The following is a 21,429-nucleotide window of genomic DNA, read 5'->3' as shown; positions in this document are numbered from 1 at the left end:
GGGTCATTAAGGCATTTGAATTGTTTTCAAGAGATTATTTTATGGTATAGTTGATCATTCTTCTTTGAGGAGAAATCAAAGATCAAAAAGTTCAACATAAATATTGATGTTGATTCAGGTTGGAGTCGGTTTTCATGCCGTGTGTTAGTTTTATTAGAAATCAGTTTGTTGACATTGTTAGCAATGATGAGCAACAAAGGTACCGTACATCGATGTTTGTTTTGAAGACATCCATTGGCCTTAAGTACAATGAAATATATTGTTTTTGCTGGCGATAGTGTCAATGTTTGTGTCGACAATGTACATAGGCCATAAAGCTATGGTGTGTGTTGACGGCGTTGACAATGATTTGTGATAAAATTAGAGTCTGCTGGTGTTTGTGTTGATGACATGCATCAAGCTTATAAGTGATGGCATGCATGGAGGGTGTTGGCAATAATATGCAATGAAGTTAGCAAGCATCAATATTATATCAATGGCATGCATTGGTCTTATAGGGATAACATGCGTAAAAAAATGACAATTTTCAGAGAGAGTAATTGATCAATGATGTAGTTGGGTGATTGTGTTTGGGAGATTGTATTTAGGCGGTGGGGTCAAGAGATTGTACTCAAACAATATTAGTTGAGAGATTGTAGTTAGGTGATAGTGATCAAAGAATTTTAGTCGCGTAACGATGATTAAGAGATTATTGGTTGGTGATGATGGTTAGATGACTGTTGTTTGGTGATGGTATAATTAGACAATTATATTTAGGAGACTTTCTTCTGACAACAATGATTAGTGGAGTATAGTGGGGCGACGATATTTAGGCTTCATAAGTAGGTGAAAATATTTGGGGGAAAGAAATCAAACATTGACGGTTAGTATCATGATTTGGACGGTGGAAATTAATTCACTGCTATTCTAATTATAATTCAAACACTAATGATTTAATATTCAAATAATACATGAAAGAGCCACTAAAGAAAACAATTACAATCAACAAGTAAAAAAATTGTACCTTTTTGTTTGCTGTTCTTGCCTCCTGTGTATATTTGCTCCTCTCATATTCATTTTGTTTAAATGTTTAAAACCTAAAAATAATATGAAAGCAACATAATGAGTTATCTAAAGATAATCCAAGAGTAACGACACTTTTAAACTACTGTAATCAAAGGAAAATAATCAAATATGCATGTGAGTTTATAATAAATCTTATAATATATTGTTTTTTGATAGTTTTATTAGCAGTCAAATATATGCTAATATCTGCATCAATGACCTTTTTCTAAATCAACATAGACTAATCTTCTATATGCATTTATCTTAATTTTATTTTTACTTTATACTTTACATACACATCTGTTTCTGTAAGGATCTCCATGACCGATATTGCCACGTCAGCACAACGGCTAAGGATCTGCATATCACAATTGTTTAGGGTGGAAAGACCCTCAGTAGCCCCTGACTGATATTATCCAGTCAACACTGCAGTCAACAATGTAAACATCACAGTTCTGGGGAGGTAATCTCTGTTCTACTCGCCCCTGACCGTTATTATCCCGTTGACACAATGGTTAGTGATCTAACCATCATAATTGCCCGGGGTGGTAGAAAAACTCTATGCGCACCGGTACACTGACATCCCCTTCCTGCACCATTAGAGGGTGAAATCCTTCTCTGAATATGCACATACATGCATTCTTATATAAACTATTTTATTCTACATTATTCTGAAACATCTTTATGCATTCTACTAACATGTATACTTACTCTTATTACGTTATATAACTATCATCATGTATCTCTCATATCATTCATGTATATATATCTGATGGTATCTTTTGCTAATATCATGCATATCATTTTATATTGTGTTTATCATTTGTAACTTTCCTATCACATCTATCGTGCATATCATGTATATCATATATATCACGCATCACATACATATCTTTTATGCATATTTTTCCTATTTACCAATATGAAGAATCTATTGGAATATAAATCTGACTGAACTGCAACATATATGTAATGAATAAACATTTTGAAATAAAGACGATTACCCAAATTAAGAAATGTAATTACTCACCTTGATTGCCACACAAGGTTCTCACTCTTCAGTAATTAGCTGGTTGTTTGATAACCTTTCTGTTGAGCTCAATAACCTAGAAAACATAATATTAAATTTTAAGATTTAAGTGATTTCCATAAATTGAATTATTAAATTAGAATATGATTATGTTACCTGACGATCTTGTACACGCTTGCCTCTAACTCGTCGCTTTGGTAACCAACCTGAAATCTTAAGCAAATCAGGAATTTATAATATATTTGTTAATTAGGTAAATTAGATCAAAATATCATTGATTTTACCAAAACATACCTTAAACGACTTTCTTTGCGACCAGCTTTTCTCCTAAGTTGCTAAATATCTTCTCTTTTTTTCTTAACACTTCAAATCTTCTTTCCCCTTCGTTGAATTCATGCTAAAACCCTTACAGAAACTCACAAGCCGTGTTCAACCCATTCTGCACAAGATCGGTGCCTCTGACGGCTACAAGAAATGAATAATGCACGAAAATGAGGCAAATCTCAAAACGAAAGTGAGGAAAAAAATTGAAGTCTAGAATAGTGAGGAAGAGGAATTCATACAGTTTAATTTCATTCTTGAAGCTCCCTACAACAAGTTATGACCTCTCTGGGCGCCGATTGACTTGCTGCTCGCGCCCTTGCAATGTGGCAAGGTTCGCAACTCCTTCTGCTCGCGTGAAACGAACTGGGAGGAGGGAATTTGGATCTCGTGAGAGAAGAAAGACGGTGGGGAGGAGTTTGAAGCTCAGTACATCCCTTTTTCGAGCGAAATGAAGGAATTAAAAGGGAGTGAGAGGTCTGTTGTCTGCAGTGCTGAGAGGATTAGGGATACTTTATTAAAGAAATTAAGATTTAATTAAGTTAATAAAGCACTCTCAAATCATTCATAATTATCATATCATGCTTTATGTGGAGTTGATCAATTTGATGCGAACAATTTTATAAAATTAATTCAGTTAAAATTTGAGGTGTGCGAAAATTGGTGTACATTTTAAATTGCCAAAAAATTTATCCGATTTCTCAAAATGGGATATTACAATTAGGAAATTGTTGCTGGGTGATGAAGGTGCCATTAATAGACAACAATTGAGTGACAACATCTATTGACAGTGATCATCGGCATTGAGTGTCAGATGGATCTTTAGAGTTCTTTAGAACTCCAAGTTCTCTATAATTTCATGTCAAGATTGAAGCTTGTCAATAGTTTAGTACACCAGTTTGTGATAAAAGAATGCCTAATTTAGTACGACAATGCCTTTAAGAGTGAAATATGATATGTTCCATAAGTAAAGGTAAACTCAAGAGATAAAGCACAGATAAAGAATATTGAGATTTACCTAGTTCATCTTGAATCAGACTTATGTCCTCAAGTAAAGAGAGAGAGAGGATCCAATTCACTATCAGAGAAACCACAAATTTGTGCATAATACAAAGAAGCTCATCAACCAGTTTCAAAGCACAAGTACATACTCTTAACAAAAGAAGAAACTCATAGAAACCTCACAGATGTGCTTACAATAAGATGATGGTGAACTCATACAATGAATCTAGTGAACATTTCTTCTATAAGTACATGCTACCAAGAGAAAAGAAATCTTATTGCACACACTCTTGAAATATAAGTGGAAGGGTATGCCAAAGCTTCTCAAAACCCTAAGCAGCATCAATAGTTGCCAACCTAGAACGTGCCTTGAGGGTATTATGAATCCTAGGAGAGTAAGTCACACTAAAATTGAGGCATTAGCCCCATTTCATCCTCGCATAACATCTCAAGGCAAATCAATTTTCGTATATCTTTCATGCAATTTGAAGCATTATGGAAAGTTTCTTGAGGCATCTGAGGTGTGCATAATGCGGGTTGCAATTGTGATTCATTTGATCTATCAATCTTCATAGGAAACAATCTATGGCTAATAGATCATGTGCAATGTTGTTTTAGTCTTGTGCAACCATGTTGCACTGAACATAGGAATATTGATATACAACCTAATATGTGGAATGTTTGCGGAAGTATCTTTTTTGTGGTATATCATAATTATTATTTACTAAAATTTATACATAGAGTTTTAGTTACGTTGAAACATTATAACAAGAGAAGGATATGACCATAGTAAGAGAAATTAACAATTATTTTTAGAGGAAAAAGAAAAATACATAAACAAGGTAGAGATAAATCGAAAACTTGCGCAACTAAATTAGATATATGCAAACTTTGAATTGGTTCATTTGGATATGCCAACTTGAAGTCCAGTGAAAACATGAGAGTAATGATAAATTTTTTTTATTTTGGCTCCCTTTGTACATAGAATTTAAAACCTCTTATCCACAAGAGAGTCAACATTGTGAGTGCTCTCATTTGATCCATATAAATGTATATCATTATAATTATCATCTTGATCAAGGGATAAAAGGAGTTGCTTTAAAAAGTGGGCAAGTTCAATGAAACTTTTGGTGGTGAACAAGCAACCATTGCTATATGGAAGGTAGGAGTAGGCATGAGAGTTTCAAGACCGAAAGTAAAGTTGGTTTCAAGTTTTGACTGCATATTTGATCTAATTGTTATGCTTTGAGAGTGGTTGTAGGCTTGCTCTAATATTTTTGTAGTGCATCCCATGTTTTAAAATTTTATTTTCTTAATTCTAAAGGGGTTTTGAAGCATTTAGGATAACAATGAATAAAAATTTAATAAAATGAGCAATAGGTTGCGATGTTTTCGAATTTCATTTTATGTCAATATTCACTAGTAGAGGAGCCAATCTAGACTTTTTTTTTTTTTGAAGTGAAAGGTGCTTTCTAGCTCAACCAGGACACGGGTCATCAATGGCTTGTAAGTACGGGCAACAATATTATTGAATTAGAAGCGTTTATTAAACTTTGAACCTAACGAATAAAGAGAAGATTAGTTGAAATAATATTGATGAAGTCAAGGTAATAATAATATCCAAAATTAAGCGATTTGTGTTTTCTTTTAGGTGTTAAAATGGGGTGATCATTTTAGCATATGCATTACAAAATCACTAGTATAATAAGCTTGTCAAGAAAAAAAAAATTGGTGTGTTTAGCTTATGAGGATAGTCTAATAATGATATAATGGGAGCTAGTAGGCCTAATATAATTGTCACCAATTAAATTCAAATCAATTAAAAAATTGTTGATTAATTTTCATGTTAGGGTGACCTGATCATAATATGCCAATAATAATAAAAAAAAAGGTTTAACAAGCCCAGTGATCTCATTTGTAAGAATAATGACAAGTTTGCTTTGGTGTGTGGAAGGAAGGAATCTTATGAAGATGTAAAATTACATCTTGATTAAAATTAGGGGGAATAATTATTTGATGATGATGAATGAATTTTATTATTCAACTACCAATAATATTAATATGCAAGTCATCTTAGCCTAGTGGTTGAGAGTTTTGTTTTTCAACTAAGTGGTCTTGGGTTCAAGGCCTTGCATATGCAATGTGCGTGTCTTTGTATGTGGGAAAAAAACTGCCAACAATATTTGCAAAGGTGCGAGGACGGTGCTAATTAGGAGGTTCCATTGGGTTTTTTGGAGGCAACCTAATTAGGGGTTCATCTAAAGCCCTAGGAACAATTAAAGAGTAAGGAAGAAGAGGTGCTTATTGAACAATTGATGGGAAAGAAGATGGATTCAGATAAAAAATTTGAATGGTAGATAAGAAGGACCAAAGACAGGATGAGAACGAGCATAACATGAAGGTAAGAGGAAGAATATAAGTTCATCAAAGATTGGAAAGAAGATGGAGATAAAACTTGAAAACCTTGGAGGTGGGAGTGAGTGAGTGGGGGTATTCCAATTGAAATAGGAATATTGTTAGAGAGGAAAGCCTACACCATGAGATGTTTGCAAAGAGGAGGTGCGTGCTCTGTTAGAAGCGTTCACAAAGCCACACAGAAAATAGAGCATGCATGAACCACTTAAGGGCGGGCGGCCAAGCCCCCCTGTAGAGGCAAACACGGGTGCATCCGAGGATTGGAGACACTGGACACATGCTAATCGTAGTTGAGTTGCAATGAATGCTCCACGAGTGCATGCCATGTTGTTAGTGGGAGTGTAGGTCATTTTAGACAAGAGGTCGAGATCAGAGCAAGAAAATGAATGAGATTTGAGGGATTTGGTGATATAAGTACATAGATTGTATTTAAGCCATGGACTTTATTAAAATTTGAGTTGATTTCATGAGGTTGATGCTCAGCCGCCATTTGGGAATGAATGCTCATTTTAAAAGTGTACTTTTGGTGTAAAATTTTTAAACTCAAGATCTTGCGTTGCATGAATGTTTTTGGGAAACACATAGGCACATATATTCAGATCCAAACCGGCTACTCTTGTTAGGCATAAATAGAATAAAGAGATGTAAGCAATTTTTATTGGAATAAGAAGTTAAGCTTACATGAGGAAAAGCTTCATTGATTACTTGGGCAGAATAGTGTGGGAAGATGCTATTGTTGTAGCCTAATCTTTATATAATATGAGTAAGATCTTAAGAAACAAATTGTCTTTTTCGAATCTTTTACTGAATCATTTTCATGGATTAAGAGATAATTTGATAAGCCAATATTGTTTTTTCCATCTTATAGGTCCTATAAGTGGAATTCTATTGTATTAGTCTTTTGGTTTTTTTCTTATATTCAACTTATATCTTCCGAAGATCTTTGGGTGATCGGTTTTAACCAAAGGAAAGTATAGAACTCGCATCAAATCTAAAAAACTAAGGGTTTGGATGCAACTTTGGTATTCTACTAACTTTGGTTCAAATTTGATTGCCACTCAATCTTTTTTGATAGTTAAATTTTATGACAATTCATTAAAAATATTATATCAACTAGCATTTGCATAGGATTGACATCATAAAAACAAAGGCAAAGTTACCATGATATTATGGATTGTTGGAAGATTACTAATATTCTGGCATTTACCGAGTGATGAATGCTAAAACCATCAGGAGAGTTATTTTGCTTGTCTTTGAATTTGGCAAATCTTGAAGCAGGGAGAGTTTTTTTTTTTATTAGTGCTTTGATGAGAAAATATTGGTTGGAAATTTTTATCCACTAAATCAATAATCTTCTTATAGAACTATTAGATTAGACTGAGCTCGAATCATCAATGGCTTTCATATCAAAACACTCAAATATAACACCGGTGAAAATAATTGTAATATTATGAGGAGTTGTATGATTGATGGAATATCTGTCATTTGGCTGATATTCATTCAACCCAAGCATGGTTCTTGATAGATTATAGTTCTTTAATAAACTCTCAAATTCTAACATCAGAATATAATGATACTATAATTCTAGGAGTAGGAGGGATATTGCCATCCAACAAAACATCAATAACAAGTGAATGCAGCAACTCAGAAGAAGAAGAGTAATATTTACAGGTTCTAACAAGTGAATGTAGCAACTAAGAAGAAGAAGAGTAATATTTACAGCCTAAGAATTTAGGTGGATTAAAACAGTAGGAGAAGGTTTCATTTGGTCGTGAGTACATACAACAAAAAAATCTTGTGTTTGTATCGTGATTATAGGAGTCAATCCCATCATTAGGAATCTCATAGGATGATTTCCTTAATTTCGGATGGGCCTTGAAGTAATAAAAAAAGTCGTATCCAAAAAATTAATAGTGTTTGCATAATTAGGATAAATCTTTTAATTCCCCATTTTACCAATAGCGACATGAGGGAGTGACAATTCTTACTTTTTGAGCCAAAAGGCAGAAGTGTCTAACTCAACAAGATTGTTGGTGAGAGAATCTCACAGCAACAACATGCACTTATATTGGCTTACCAAAAGTTGAATCCAAGTATTATAATGTGGACTGATTGGAGTAGTGGTCTTAGAGGTGAAGGAAAAATAATCTAAGAAGGGGTAATCGTGAGTTTTTCAGAAATACAAAAGTGACGAGACCGCTTCAACTTGCATACTTGAAGACCATTCAAATAATACGAACATTGAGAGAAAGTTTAGTACAATACTTACATAGAAAATTTCATGAGCACATAATAATGATTAAGAAATCTAACAGGGTAGTCACCTAACAATGAAGTTAATTCATAAAGGTATGATTAATATCTAAGCTTGGTCAGCCATAGAAAAGTTTACTAACAAAGAAGCATGAAAATGGAGTTTTTAGATTATAAACCTCTGGCTGAAAAAGAAATAAGAGTTGGTTTATCATATAAAATAGTGTTCGACATGTGATAGAATCGGAGCTATGTTGAAACTTGAAACAATAAAGATAACCAATGTCACGAACCAACCTGATAACTTAGAATTGAATAAGTCAGAAATAGCGGTCGGACGGTATTAACATTTAAATAACTATCCATAGATTTCTAGAAACTTCCAATATATAAAAGAGCCACTAAAAAATTACAAAATATACTATACATAAATCAGAACATTAAAAAATAAAAATTAATTTTGTAGACAACATCTTAAACCAGCATACAACAGTGTGTCACTATCTAAAAGAAAACAACACAGAAATTATTATCATAATTTCTATCAGCAATAGTCCTCCTCATATAAACTATATCTTTTTTGTCAGACATATCATCTTACTATTTTTTTGAAAGAAACTATTAAATTCAACAGTAAATTTTCACAATTTATTGATCAAGTATAATCTTAATATGCGTTAAATTCATATGCAAATGCTATGTATGAATGATCAAAAGAAATATAGTTCATTACTTTAAGTTTTTATTTTAAATTTATCCATTCCGTTTCAGTTTAAGTATTTACCCTTTTTACCTTCTTTAAGAGTCATATCAGGATTACCGTCATACCCGAATGTATTATCAAAATTATACTTGTATGTATCCTTAAATTTCGCATCCAGAGGTACACCTTTATCATTTCCATTTCCTTTGTCATGCACGGGTACATCGCATACCCTGTTAGTATCATTTGGGGGTAATCGTGATTGACTTAAGTCATCACATTTCACTTCTTTTAATTACTTTCATTTAAGGTCATTTATACTCCTTTGCCCCTTCTCATTTTTAGTTCATCATTTCAGAGTTTCACTAGGTTTTGGCTCTTCATTTCACGTTTGTAATTCTTCCTCTTCTCTCGTACATGAGGTTGGTGTCACCTTTACTCCCTCAAATTCTGCACTTAGTAGCTTTGATCCCGATTCAATTAAACTTTCTCTTAACACTTTTTAAATAAACATGTGAAACCTTAGGCGCCTTGCAATAGCGAACGCCAAAGTTGCTAGCAGGATTGAGATAAGTTGCGCAATGGGTGCAAAGCAGCGTGAGCTCAATGAGCTCTCAAAAGCAAAGTTAGAGTACATTGCAAACACCGACATAAATCTTAGTCTTTTTTGGCGGGATCAGCCAGAATTTTGTTTGTTAGATTCTGCCCTATATGGGAAGAACATAGTGACCAAGCGAGGCCATAGAAAGAATATATTCTTAAAAGTTAATTAGAACAATGATGATTTATTTATTAGTTTTTAAGTTTGTTTAAAATTTTTTCCTTTTTTGTAAGACAATAAGCTATTCTTTTTTCATGGCAGGACAAATAAACATTTAAATTTTCACAAATTTTCTTTTATCTATATTTTAATTTTTCACTATGTAATGGTGATGTGAGAAAGTAAAACACTTGAATCTTCCTTTGACGAAGCCTATAGATTAGCTGCTGGGAGTTTGGATCTACCCACAAGATGCATGCAACTTAAAGCTTTTCATTGGCTGTATCCTTTGAATAAATTTGCTTTCTTCCCTACCGGATTAGTGAAGATGATATGATGCTAACCCATGAGCTTTTTTTCTTCTTTAAACACCGGCTGTACTTCTTTTTGAATCTTCCGTAGGAAACTTGGTATTCTCTACTGAACTTATCTTACTAGAATCATGTTGTCCACTTCATTGTGGAATGAAATTCTGCACAATTTTGTCAAATAGTTTGATATGTTCATTGGAAGGCAATTGTTGCTTCCTGCTAGCATCATCTACTTTCATTTCTTGATTGCTTTTTATTTGTCATTGTACGCCTAGTTAAATCTTGTGAGCTCTTAGATTCCATGTGAACTATGAAATCATCTAATCAGTTTGGTTCTTTCAAATTTGTCAACCATCAAATTTTCTTTATAGGTTTGGTATTGAACTTAATTTGTACTTCACATGGTAGTTGGGACACCCTTCTCATTTCACTTTCTGTAAGTGGTAATTTCTCACTTAAGATATTGCATTTTGTGCAATTGTCATATTTATAGAACATGTTTTGATGGATCTCTACTTTTACGTACTTAGATTTTTGTATTCAAATTGTTTATAAAATTGGTACCCCGAGGTAGAATTCATAAACTTTTTTCTACCAAATCATATCATGGAATTGCGTATTAGTCTAATTTTTTTATTTGCTGCGCATCAGATTATATGTATTGTAATTCAATTCTTTTGATTACTGCTCGTTTCTATTGGCTTAGATTTCAGAGTTCTCTTCTAACAATTCCTTGTCAAACTTCCATGTAGGCTACAAGTTTAAAGGTGGAAAGAACCATAAGCTAGTGAGTATTGTGTCGTTTTTTTTTATCATTTAATTACTGTCTTTAGATACCGAAGTTATATAGCTCTTATATAAATTGATTGTTTAAGGTATATTGCTCTTATGCCAATTGGTTGTTGAGTGCACATTAAGGGGGATACAATTGGACACTTCAAATTTTTTTTCTAAATCATTCACAGTTCAAACCCATCTTAACATTGTTGCCGTTAAGCTATGTAATGAAAATTAAACACAATATAAATGAAGTAACACATAACCATTTGTTGATCTCATTTTTTTTAATAAAGTTGACAATTTTTTTGTCACACCCCTGATCCAAGAAGCGATGCATTCCATAAATGCAAGACATGATGAAATGTTGTGAACCTATGTTGTATTCTAAAAATAAAAGATTATATACAAACACTCGCTAAAAAAAACTTGGAAAGATAAATTTTATTTTATTTCATAATTAAAAGTTCAACAATTGAAAAGAAAAGAAACTAATAGAAAAGGGAATTGGAATAACAATGGATAAATAACTACTCAAATTCCAAAGAGAAATATAATAACTAATACAATTGCTGAAAATATCCAATAGTTAAATCTAAAATTGAAATGTCTGCTCTTGTAAAGACGATCCTCCGAATGATTGAGTGAAACCTAATATAAAAAAAATAATCAATGAGTGAGTTTAACAAATCAAATCCAGTAAATGACCACCATTTATCAAAGAATAAATGGCAAGGGCGGTGAAATGTAGTATGAATAACGAAACAAGACAATTTATAATATGTATAATTGACACTATCAAGGAAAAAGTGTTGTCAAAATTATCATTAGGATAATATGAATGTTCTCAATCTATTTAATGTTATCTGCAATCATTAGCACTCAATTTTATGTATTACAATATAGTTTCTTCAAATCCAGTTATGTTTTACTAGTGTATTACCAAATATTCAGTTATTATACTATATTACCTAATAGTTATTATTTAATTTCAGCTCAATTTATATCTATATAGTTAATTTTATCAAGCATTTTGATACGGAGAAGATAAACACCAACCTAAGCAATTTTGATGATTTCTTGTAGAATCATCACTATGTGAGCCCGTAGGCTTGGCTATGAACATAAAAAGGGCTCCACTGACATAAATATCATTGCATACAAGTATACAAATTTCCAAATATTTCCATAGATAAACATACAAAAGATATGATGAAAATACTTAATACTTCGAGCAGGCTTATAATATGTGCAAGAAAAGAAAATTATTATAATTGCACGATTTAATCTGATATGCAAGGAGCTGTACAATAATAAAATAATACAAATAATTGTTTTTCATTATATGTAGTAAATGAATCATATATAAGATGTTTAGCAATATAAGTGAAATAGAACTCAAAATTATTTAATAAAAATAATTTGAAATCCAATACAAGCAGTAATGACAACACCTCTAACAACGAAGGGTACATTTTCTCTTAATAACTAACAATTACTTATTTTAGGCTGAAAAAACTCCAAATATTTTAACAGACAGAACAACATAAAATAGTAGGTCCTGCATAAATCAAACTCCCAAAAATTAATAATTACGTACATAAATATATTAAAACTAAATATTTATTAAGTTAACTGTACCAACTGACTCTCCTTATCATTATTATTATATTTTGATTCATTATCATTTTTCTTTTTGAAAAAATAGGAATCTAATTGAAAGTATCTCTAATATAATTTATCATAAAATAGTTAATTAAATAAATAAACAATTTACTTTAATATGTGTGTGTGTGTCAGTGTCGACGTCGTGTTTTGCTAGGTTTTCGCCCGATGGCTAAACCTTGTGCTAACTCCTTCGGCTTCGTCGTGCTCGACGACGAACGGTACGCACATTCGACTTCTCCTGTTCCGAGTGTTTCGTCTTCCATTGGTTTCTTCGTGCTCGTTCATTGTCTTCTTCTTCCGGTCGCTGTTTGTCGTAGCATTTTCTCACTGTTACGAGGTTGTTCTCGTCTTTCTCGCCGCAGCTAAGTTCGTCCTAACTCCTCGCGCGAGCTTCCTTTCACAGCACCGCGACTTCCTCTGCCGTGGTCTCCGTTCAATCCCTGCTCTGCGGATCGAGCAGCAAAGGAGTTAGACCCACTGTTCGACTCTGAGCTCTATGACTATTGTTCCTTCTCAACCACTGACTACTTCAGTTTTAAACCTTGGAAAGACTTCTTTTGTTGATATGGTTGGCTCTATGGGATCAGATCAGGTTTTCCTTCAGGTTTACCACGAATTATTCAAAGGCTTATCAAGAAGACGAGTAGGAAGAGTGGTAAACTGGCCTTATTCTTCTCTGATGCTGAAGTTTCAAATCTGGTTAATAAGTTCAAATTCACCCTCATTGGAAAGTTCCAATCAGGACATCTCAATGGAAATCTTTCAAAAGACTTTTGAAGGTCTCAAACTATTGGGACTCAGGAAGTTTGCCTTTTTGATAGAAAATATGTGATGATACAATTATCTAAAGTGGAAAACTATGCCAAAATATTTTTCAAAAAAGTTTATGATAATAGAGGGAAAATATATGAAACTGCTTGTGGTCTTCTGAATTTGACTCTAATCAAGAACCACCTATAGTTTAATTTGGTTTAAACTATCTGACTTAAATTTGCACTACTTCAACCACCAAGTCCTCTACTCAATCGGAGCTGCACTAGAGAGACCTATGAAATTGGATACACCCACCTTCAATCTAACCAGGCCTTCGGTTGCAAAAATTCTTGTTGAAAGGGATATCACCCTCCATAATGTGGACGAAATAGGGCTTGTCACTGCCCACAATGGGTATTGAAAGTCAATTATAGCTGAACAAAGATCATATTACTACAATCACTGTAAACTGTTTGAGCACACCCCTGTCAAATGCTTCAAGCTTCACCCACATTTGAGATCGGCATGTCCTAACAACACCACCCATGTGGAGGAAAATATATCTGATACTGTTAATCTTTCAAAAATGTTGAATGAGAATTTGACTCATGGGGTTACTCCTCCCCAACCAGATTAGCAGCTTCCGCCTACTGTTGTTGAGGCAGTTCTTCCTTAGATTACAAATTCTACGAATTGTGTTGTAGCAGATGCTAGACGAAGTGTCTTGGATCCATCTAGTGTCCTCGAACCACCTATTGCGAGAGAAGAGTGTACTCAAGTTATGGAGGAGTGTCAAGATTAAGGTATGTTGAAGGCTGAGTCAGATCAGCAGTTTACCTCCATCGAATATCCACCTATTGTTCACACGAGACTTCCTTTGGCAAATGATTGACAAGTTTACAAATCCAGGAAGAAGAAAGAAATGTCAGATCTCAGTAACTCTCAGGATGACTGTATCATTGTTTCGGGCGGAAACCTACATCTCAGTATGTTGCTGGACTCCCTCTCTAGATCCAGGGGAATGGAAAGCGATAGATCCACCGACTACACACAATGATTAGAAGTTGTTTCATTTTTGAAAAATACGTTTGTAATCCCTGTGAGTGAGATCTTTGTACCCACTCACTAAAATCTTTGTATCATCTCTTTTTTTATCAATGAATTTTGCATTTTCAAAAAAAAAAATATGTATATATATATATATATATATATTAAAAAAGCCTAAGGGCTAATATATTAAAGAGGAAAATATACAGATAGGTTGTATGAATGGACCCAAAAGAAGACACCCAACCCGCACGATACAAACACACAAAATCCAAAAAGAAAAAGAAAATAATACATAAAAGATCAAAATAATCAAAACTACCAACGCGCGCAAAAAACTAGGGATGACCCAATTTAGCCCCGCCTCTGCCTCTAGTTTTCGGAAGAGAGCCAACTAACAAATTGGTGAGGTGCGTACCATTACCCGAAGTAACCAAAGTATCATCTATTAAATTCTTGAGCGCAAGAAGGTCTCAATTCTTCTTCCTCCTGGATGTGTAAACTTGTCATTCTTCATCCAATGATTGACTCATCTGATCAGTGGATTGGACCAAAGGTGGCCGGACAGGTGTAGGCTATTGCAGCCCATGTGCCTGAGTAATATTAACAACTTGCTCGACCCGATGGGGCGGTAGAAAAATAGTAGAAATATTGCAACTCGTTACATCAGTGATAGGTTCAGGGCAGGTGAAGTCTGATATGTCTATCCCGCCCCCACGAAAGAAGGTTCCATAGACTGGGGACCTACATCATGAGCATTGTGTGGAAGCTGAATGGTTGACGTATTATCTGCGAAGATAGTGGCTTCTTCAGGGGTATCCTTTTGATGATCAAAAGTGTTAATAACTTGGAGCAGATTAGGAGGAGGGGAAATCACTTCCTCTGGAAAAGCACTTTATTTATTTGGCTTGAGATGGGGGGTGTAGATGATGACATTGAGAACTGGAGTGGCCAAACATACGACAGTTCAGACCGTACGAAAGAAAATACTCAATCACAACCTTTTGCCAATATCCATGGTGTCGTGTGCCTAATCAAATTCCTTAGAAGCGATTGAAGTGATGTCCCTTTCAACAAGTACTCTGACTTCAGATGGATGGGAAAGATTAAAAATAAGAATATCATTTTTGAGTGACTTACCATAGACTGAGGCAATAGAGTATAACACATTTTGAGTAAAATAATGAAATTTCAGGTCAGAGAGACGAATCCAGACCGGAATGATTTGTAGTTCCGTCTGTGGGTTAAAATCCACCAACAATTTCAAAATCTTCATTGTTCTGTTATTAATCCAAATTACTTGTTATCTATTCAGATTGATCTTCTAGCAAATAAGCATGTGTAATCCTCTTCATTACTAAGTTGAATAAGGGATAAGGATGTGTTTTCCATCTAAAAGTCCAATTTTTCACTCTCCAACAAGATATATAAGCTCAAATTCCTTACGAATAAACTCCATTTTAGGATGGTCATAAAAAAATTTCCTGACCAAATTCAAACGACAGTGGAAAGCAAGTTGATTACATTCAACTTCTATGAAAAAGATAACAGACTTTCTATTCTTTCTTCCATGTTTCTTGATGTTCTTCGCCAACTCAAATGAATGAGGGAAATAACACGATTTAAGAGTATCTGAGACGTGGACACCCGGAAGGGCAGTAACATACGATCTGTTCGAAGCCATCACTGAAAGAAAGAGGCGCAGCGTAAGGACAGTGGAAGTGCAATGAAGGAAAGAGTAAACGTCGAAGGAATCCGCGGGAAACCCCTTCAGAGCACGAAGAGAGACGCACGACGCCAAAGCACGAGACGCCGCAGAAGCCGAGCCGGACAAATTTGGTCGGGATCGAGCAGCCGCATCAAATTTTGTCTTCTGCGAGCACGAGACGCTGCAGAAGCCGAGCCCGACTCAACTCGAACCCTTCGACCACGAGAACGATCAGCTGCGTCGGGATAAAAACGAAGACGAAAGCGACACACGACAAAGAGAAATGCGGTGGAGGATAAACCAGGGTTCGCCATAGAGGCGAAACCCTAGCAGAGCGTGAGCGACGACCGCACCATTAGGTATATATATAAACACACACACACACACAGATATGGGGGCTTTAAGTAAATAATAAAATTTAATCAATAGGAGAAAGGGAAGAGGAGGCTTTTATTGTGCTTTATCAATTAAGGAATGAGGCTCCAAAGATGTCAATTAGAGACGAGGAGGGCTTTATGAGGGAAAGGGTTTTGGTCCTCTACCTTAGCCTAAATCAAAGGAGAATGAGTTGAGAGAGAGAGAGAGAGGATCAAAGCAAAAAGTTATGATGCCCTGGCCCTTACTATTAAATTTGGGAGGAAGCAGTGCTCAAGCAAGCACAGGAAAGGCTGATCAAGGAGGTGGCATGACAAGATCATAGGAAGAAAAAGAATGTGACAATAATTCGGGAAGGCTGTGCAAGAAAGGATTGTGCGATCTGTGCAGTCTGGGGAGACGCGGCCCATACTACATTTCTTAAGAGAATTTGTTCCCCAAATACATACCTTATATCTAGAATAGTTGTGGTTATTTCCTGATAATATCCTCTTCATCCTCTCAAGTTGCTTCTCGTCTTGATTGATTTTTTCAATGTACGCTAACAAAAGGAATAGATTGGCAAAAAAATTGTCTAACTTCACGGTCCAAAATCCAATATGGTATTTCTTCATAACTTAGTACTTCTTGGACTATCAAAGGCTCAAAGTCATGCACGTAGTGTCGAAATAAAGATACATGGAAGAGACTGCGTACTTGCGTAAGTGTTGGATGCCAAATGATATAAAGCTCCGCTACTCTCTTGATCAATTGAAAAGGACCAATAAAGCGAGGTTGAAGCTTTCCACTCTGAGTGGAAAAATATTGTAAATCCAAGTACAGGCGAAACCTTAAACAAAACATGATCTCTAACATTCAATTTAATCTATCTATGTTAGGTGTCAAAATATTTTTTTCGGTGATCCTCAGTTACATGTAGTCGATCTTGAATTTGATGAATCTTCATAGTGGCTTGATTAAATGAGGTATGAAAATTCATCTTTCATTAACCTCAAAACAACACAAGGAGGATCCACACTTTCTGCCATAAAGTGCTTTGTACGGTGCCATGTTGATGCTAGCCTGGAAGCCGTCATTAAAATTGAACTCCACCAATAGAATATAATCTTTCTAGCTATCTTCGAATTCCAAAATACAAGCTTTAAGATGACTTTTAATATCAGAATAGTGGGCTTCGATTGTTTATCAATCGTGTCTTTCCTGATCTTGAGCACAATTGATTTTGAAATCTCAATATGTAGGCTTGATCAATATTGAACTTGGGCTTCAATCCATCCTGAACATGCTTCCTAGTTGTAGTAGGTCCGCATCTTTCATCTGAGCTATAGAAATCCGATCTACTACTGTAAGTAAGCTGATTTGAAATATGATACTTGTCCTCATGGGCTTCCATCAGTACAAACTTGAGCTAAATTCGCTCATTCTAGAGGTTAGTTGTCGCTCCTGCGTGATTGACAAAGTTGCTTGTGTTAAAAATTTTTGCTTAAAGCATCTGCAACCATGTTTGTTTTCCTGGGTGATACTGAATCTCTAGATTATAGCTATACAAATCTGATTTACTTTTCTTTTTTTATTATTATTATTAATATTTTCATTGAATATTTCTAGAGAAGATTGTCTGCTTATAAGGCTTACCTTGAAGGACATTAAAGGATAATTTTTGACTCGATGTCATAAAATTTTGCTTTAGTATTAAAATAAAATTTTGCTTTAGTATTAAAATAACTAGTTTATCTTATTGAGTTTTTTTGAATTTAGGACTCCCGTCTATAAGTTAGAGTTCTTTGATTCATTATGTTGACCGGTGCACCCAGACTAACAAACTCTAGATAGCGCGAACTTACTTGCATTTACTCAAGTCTAAGGTGGGAGATTACAATTGGCTATCCTAAAGAGAAAATTTCTATCGGAGAATATAACTTCAAGAACTTTCTTAAAATAATAAAATTTTCATCGAGAGGTTACTACAAGCTAAGCCATGAATATCTATATCTAAGACAGGGCCTAGCTTTAATGCCAATTTTCTCACATGAGCTAAAATATTGTAGCAGACCTTAGTTTGGCCATCTACAAGCATATCCAGAGGAGGAGCATCCTATACAGCAGATTAAATTCAATTATTAGTTTCTCAGTGGCAACCAACTCATGGTCTACCGTAGTGAAAGGACGACCATTGTAGATCATCTTTAAATTATCGAAGCCCTTGCCAAATTTAATGATAACATCATCAACAAGATAGGTTTGATCTAGAGCCAAATTGAGACTAGTTTCGAAGATGATAATCAAATTTTTAATTATATTTTTGTGTTATTAGATTACAAGGATAATGTTGACAACTGATTAAATTAAATTTATGATTAATTTCTTTTGATGAATTTTGATTTAAAACTCCTTAACCCGGTCCATCATGCAGGCTAAGCTAAAAGTTGGGCCCATAACTATGACTAGTATTAAAGCAAGGAGAATCTTTTAAGTTTCTGTGATTTGATTGATTTGACTTGAAGGTTTGATTTTATCATTCCTGCATATGTATCAAAATCAACATGTAACGGTGTTAGTTAAATGATTAAGCAATTTATGTAGTATGAAACAAGGAAGCTCAATATTAATGGATTAAAACCATCACCTAGGTTTGTGATTTATTGGATCAACTAAACACCAAAGCACAATTAGAGGGCATAGATTTTATTACGTTTAGATGTTAAGATTGTGAGTTTTTAACTATCTAGTATAATGAATTAAACAAACTTAATTCATAGTGTACAAGAGACTGCTCATGAATGAACATAGAAGATTCATCCAAACAATTATAATATGGATGCGTTAAAAAAAAGTCTAAAGAATATAGCAAGTGACAAATAATATTTAGTTTGAACTACTCCTAGCCTATCGCCATGCCAATTCCCCTATCATGGATTAGGATTTGAAACTTCAAGATCCACTCTTTTGCTCCCTAAGTTGGCGGTGTGAAAATTGTCTTATCCACTTTACTTTAAGGAAAGGGTGACCCAATCTAAAGACACATGTAAGCACACCCTCCAAAGGCTTTTAACAAAAAAATAAAAAAAAAAAATAAAAAAAATAAAAAAGTATAACTCTAATTGAATTAACAAAATATTTCTATAGAAAATTAGAAATGTAAATGAGACAATATAATATTATGAAATATTTACTATAGGAAAGTACAATATAACTACAACTCTTTTATAGTATCTAAGCGATCGGTATTTGAACTCTTAAGCCTTTGGACAGATTTTTACACCTCTTAGAAATGACTGGAATAGTTAGAAGGGTTCAAGAGAGAATAAGCATTAGGTTTCAGTCACATAAGTTTTTCACTATGCATAAGGATTTGATTTCCAAGAAGTTTGAAACCTAACAAAAATGTCCCTAAAATAGATTTGAAAGACTACATGCGGATAACAACTAGATTTATAGCCATTGGAGTGAGCTTGTCTGTGATTGGGTTTCCTTGTCATCACTGGGCTTGGTTTGACACCTTGAAGCAGGCATGCATAAGTGCAGTTGTGATTGAGATTTCTAAAATAAGATGATGTTTTGATAATTTTACAATTAAAATATTGAAATTCAGAATAATACGGAATAAAACCAAATATTTTTATTGATATGAAAAAGGTGTATAAATAACTCTTACATGAATCATAGAATAGGAAAGAAAAAAAAGGAAATAACATGAAATGAAAGATATAACTCCTAAATCTATAATTAATTAATTCATATTAATTATTTGGAGATAAAGAGAAAAACATAAAATAGGAAAGAAAATAACTCATAATCCATGAAAATAAATATAAAAAAGGAAATGTTATAACTCATAATATAAGGAAATAATTTATTCCTCATAATTTCTCATAGGAATGAATCATTTCCTAATATATATTCTAACAAAAGGAATATATGTATGTGTATATATATTTTATGGAAGCCCTAGGGCATATTATATTGAAATAAAAAAAGATACAAAAAAGTTGTATGAGAGGGCCCAATAGATGATGCCCTGCTCATACGATACATGGTACAAAGATATCCCAACAAAAATATACAAAAGACTAAAAAGAAAAACATGCAAAAATAAGTGTCTATGGACTAGGCAATTTAGACCCGCCTCTTCCTCTGGTTCTTAGAGCGGATCCAGATAGCAAACTCTGAAGTGTTGTTCCATTGTCAGGAGTGACCAATGTATCATCCATTAAGTTTCCAAGCTGAACAGTGTCCCCAGCCTTCTTCCTCCGACGAGAAGTGTAAACTTGTCATTCTTCTTCTGAAGACTGTTCAGTCTGATATGTAGAAGGAAAGACAGTTGCAACGATGAGTTCCTGAGTTTGTGTAGGACAGTCTTCCAAAACTTGGGAAACACCTGCCCTCTCAACATGTAGTTCTGCCAACTGATTAATTGCAGTAAGATTGCTTGTGTTTGACTCTAAATCTTCCTCATTAGTATTAGGAGACACCTTTTCCGTCGTCTGAATTTGAATGTGACAGTCTTCCAAAACTTGGGAAACACCTGCCCTCTCAATAGGTAGTTCTGCCAACTGATTAATTGCAGTAAGATTGTTTGTGTTTGGCTCTAAATCTTCCTCATTAGTATTAGGAGACACATTTTTCGTCGTCTGAATGTGAATGTTCGCTTTATCCCTATCTTCAATCATCTCATAGAGGGGAGCATGAGCACCCTCCATGGTAGGTAGAGCCTGAGAGGGTAGTATGTCCACTCCAGTAGAAGGGCAGTGACAGTGTTCTACCTTCCAGGGGCAACCACCCGTCTCTCCTCCAACAAACGACCCTTATCAACATTTTTCGAAAGAATATCAATGGACAAACCATTTTGCACCGTATCCACCATTGGCATAATAGTAGGTATCACAGACAGTGAGGAAGAGGGTATAACCTCCGCAGAAGAAACAGGAGGTGGGGCTACAACAGACCGAAGATGGGGATGCAACTGATAACAGGATGAAGAGCTATGACCAAACATTCCACAGTGAGAGCAGTATTGGGGATGAGGTCCCATCACAATGTTCTGCCAATAACCCTGATGAGGGGAGCCAATCCAAATCTCCCCTAAATAGGGTTGAGTGATGTCGCGCTCTACAAGCACACAAGCTTTAGATGAGCTGGTTGTATCAAGCATGGGAGTATCGACCTTCAGCGGTTTCCTAAAAGCAGTTGCCAATGTATAAAGAGTTTCATAATTAAAGAGATGCATCTTGAGCCCTGGAAAATTAACCCAAACCGGGATAA

The 21,429-nt window shown here is 34.6% G+C and overlaps 1 protein-coding gene across 11 annotated transcripts in view; it reads left to right on the top strand.

Moving 5' to 3' along the window:
- Positions 1-21,429, top strand: part of LOC110030668 — a 40,926-nt gene that overhangs the window by 13,851 nt on the left and 5,646 nt on the right. For 8 of the 11 annotated variants that reach the window (XM_020733501.1, XM_020733493.1, XM_020733502.1 and 5 more), the window contains exon 2: positions 10,592-10,626. The exons of 1 other annotated variant lie outside the window; for it this stretch is intronic. Coding sequence is in view for 6 of the 10 variants with exons in the window: in XM_020733493.1 (XP_020589152.1) it covers position 10,626 (1 nt within the window). In the remaining 4 variants the exon portion in view is untranslated. Of the gene's footprint in view, positions 1-1,488; positions 1,508-10,249; positions 10,276-10,591; positions 10,627-21,429 lie in introns of those variants that run through there. 2 more of the 11 variants (XM_020733498.1, XM_020733495.1) reach the window with 2 other exon arrangements.

Source organism: Phalaenopsis equestris, unplaced genomic scaffold (genome assembly GCF_001263595.1).
Source record: "Phalaenopsis equestris unplaced genomic scaffold, ASM126359v1 Scaffold000750, whole genome shotgun sequence".
In the NCBI taxonomy this organism is placed as follows: domain Eukaryota; kingdom Viridiplantae; phylum Streptophyta; class Magnoliopsida; order Asparagales; family Orchidaceae; genus Phalaenopsis; species Phalaenopsis equestris.
This window is presented reverse-complemented; position numbering and strand designations above follow the sequence as displayed.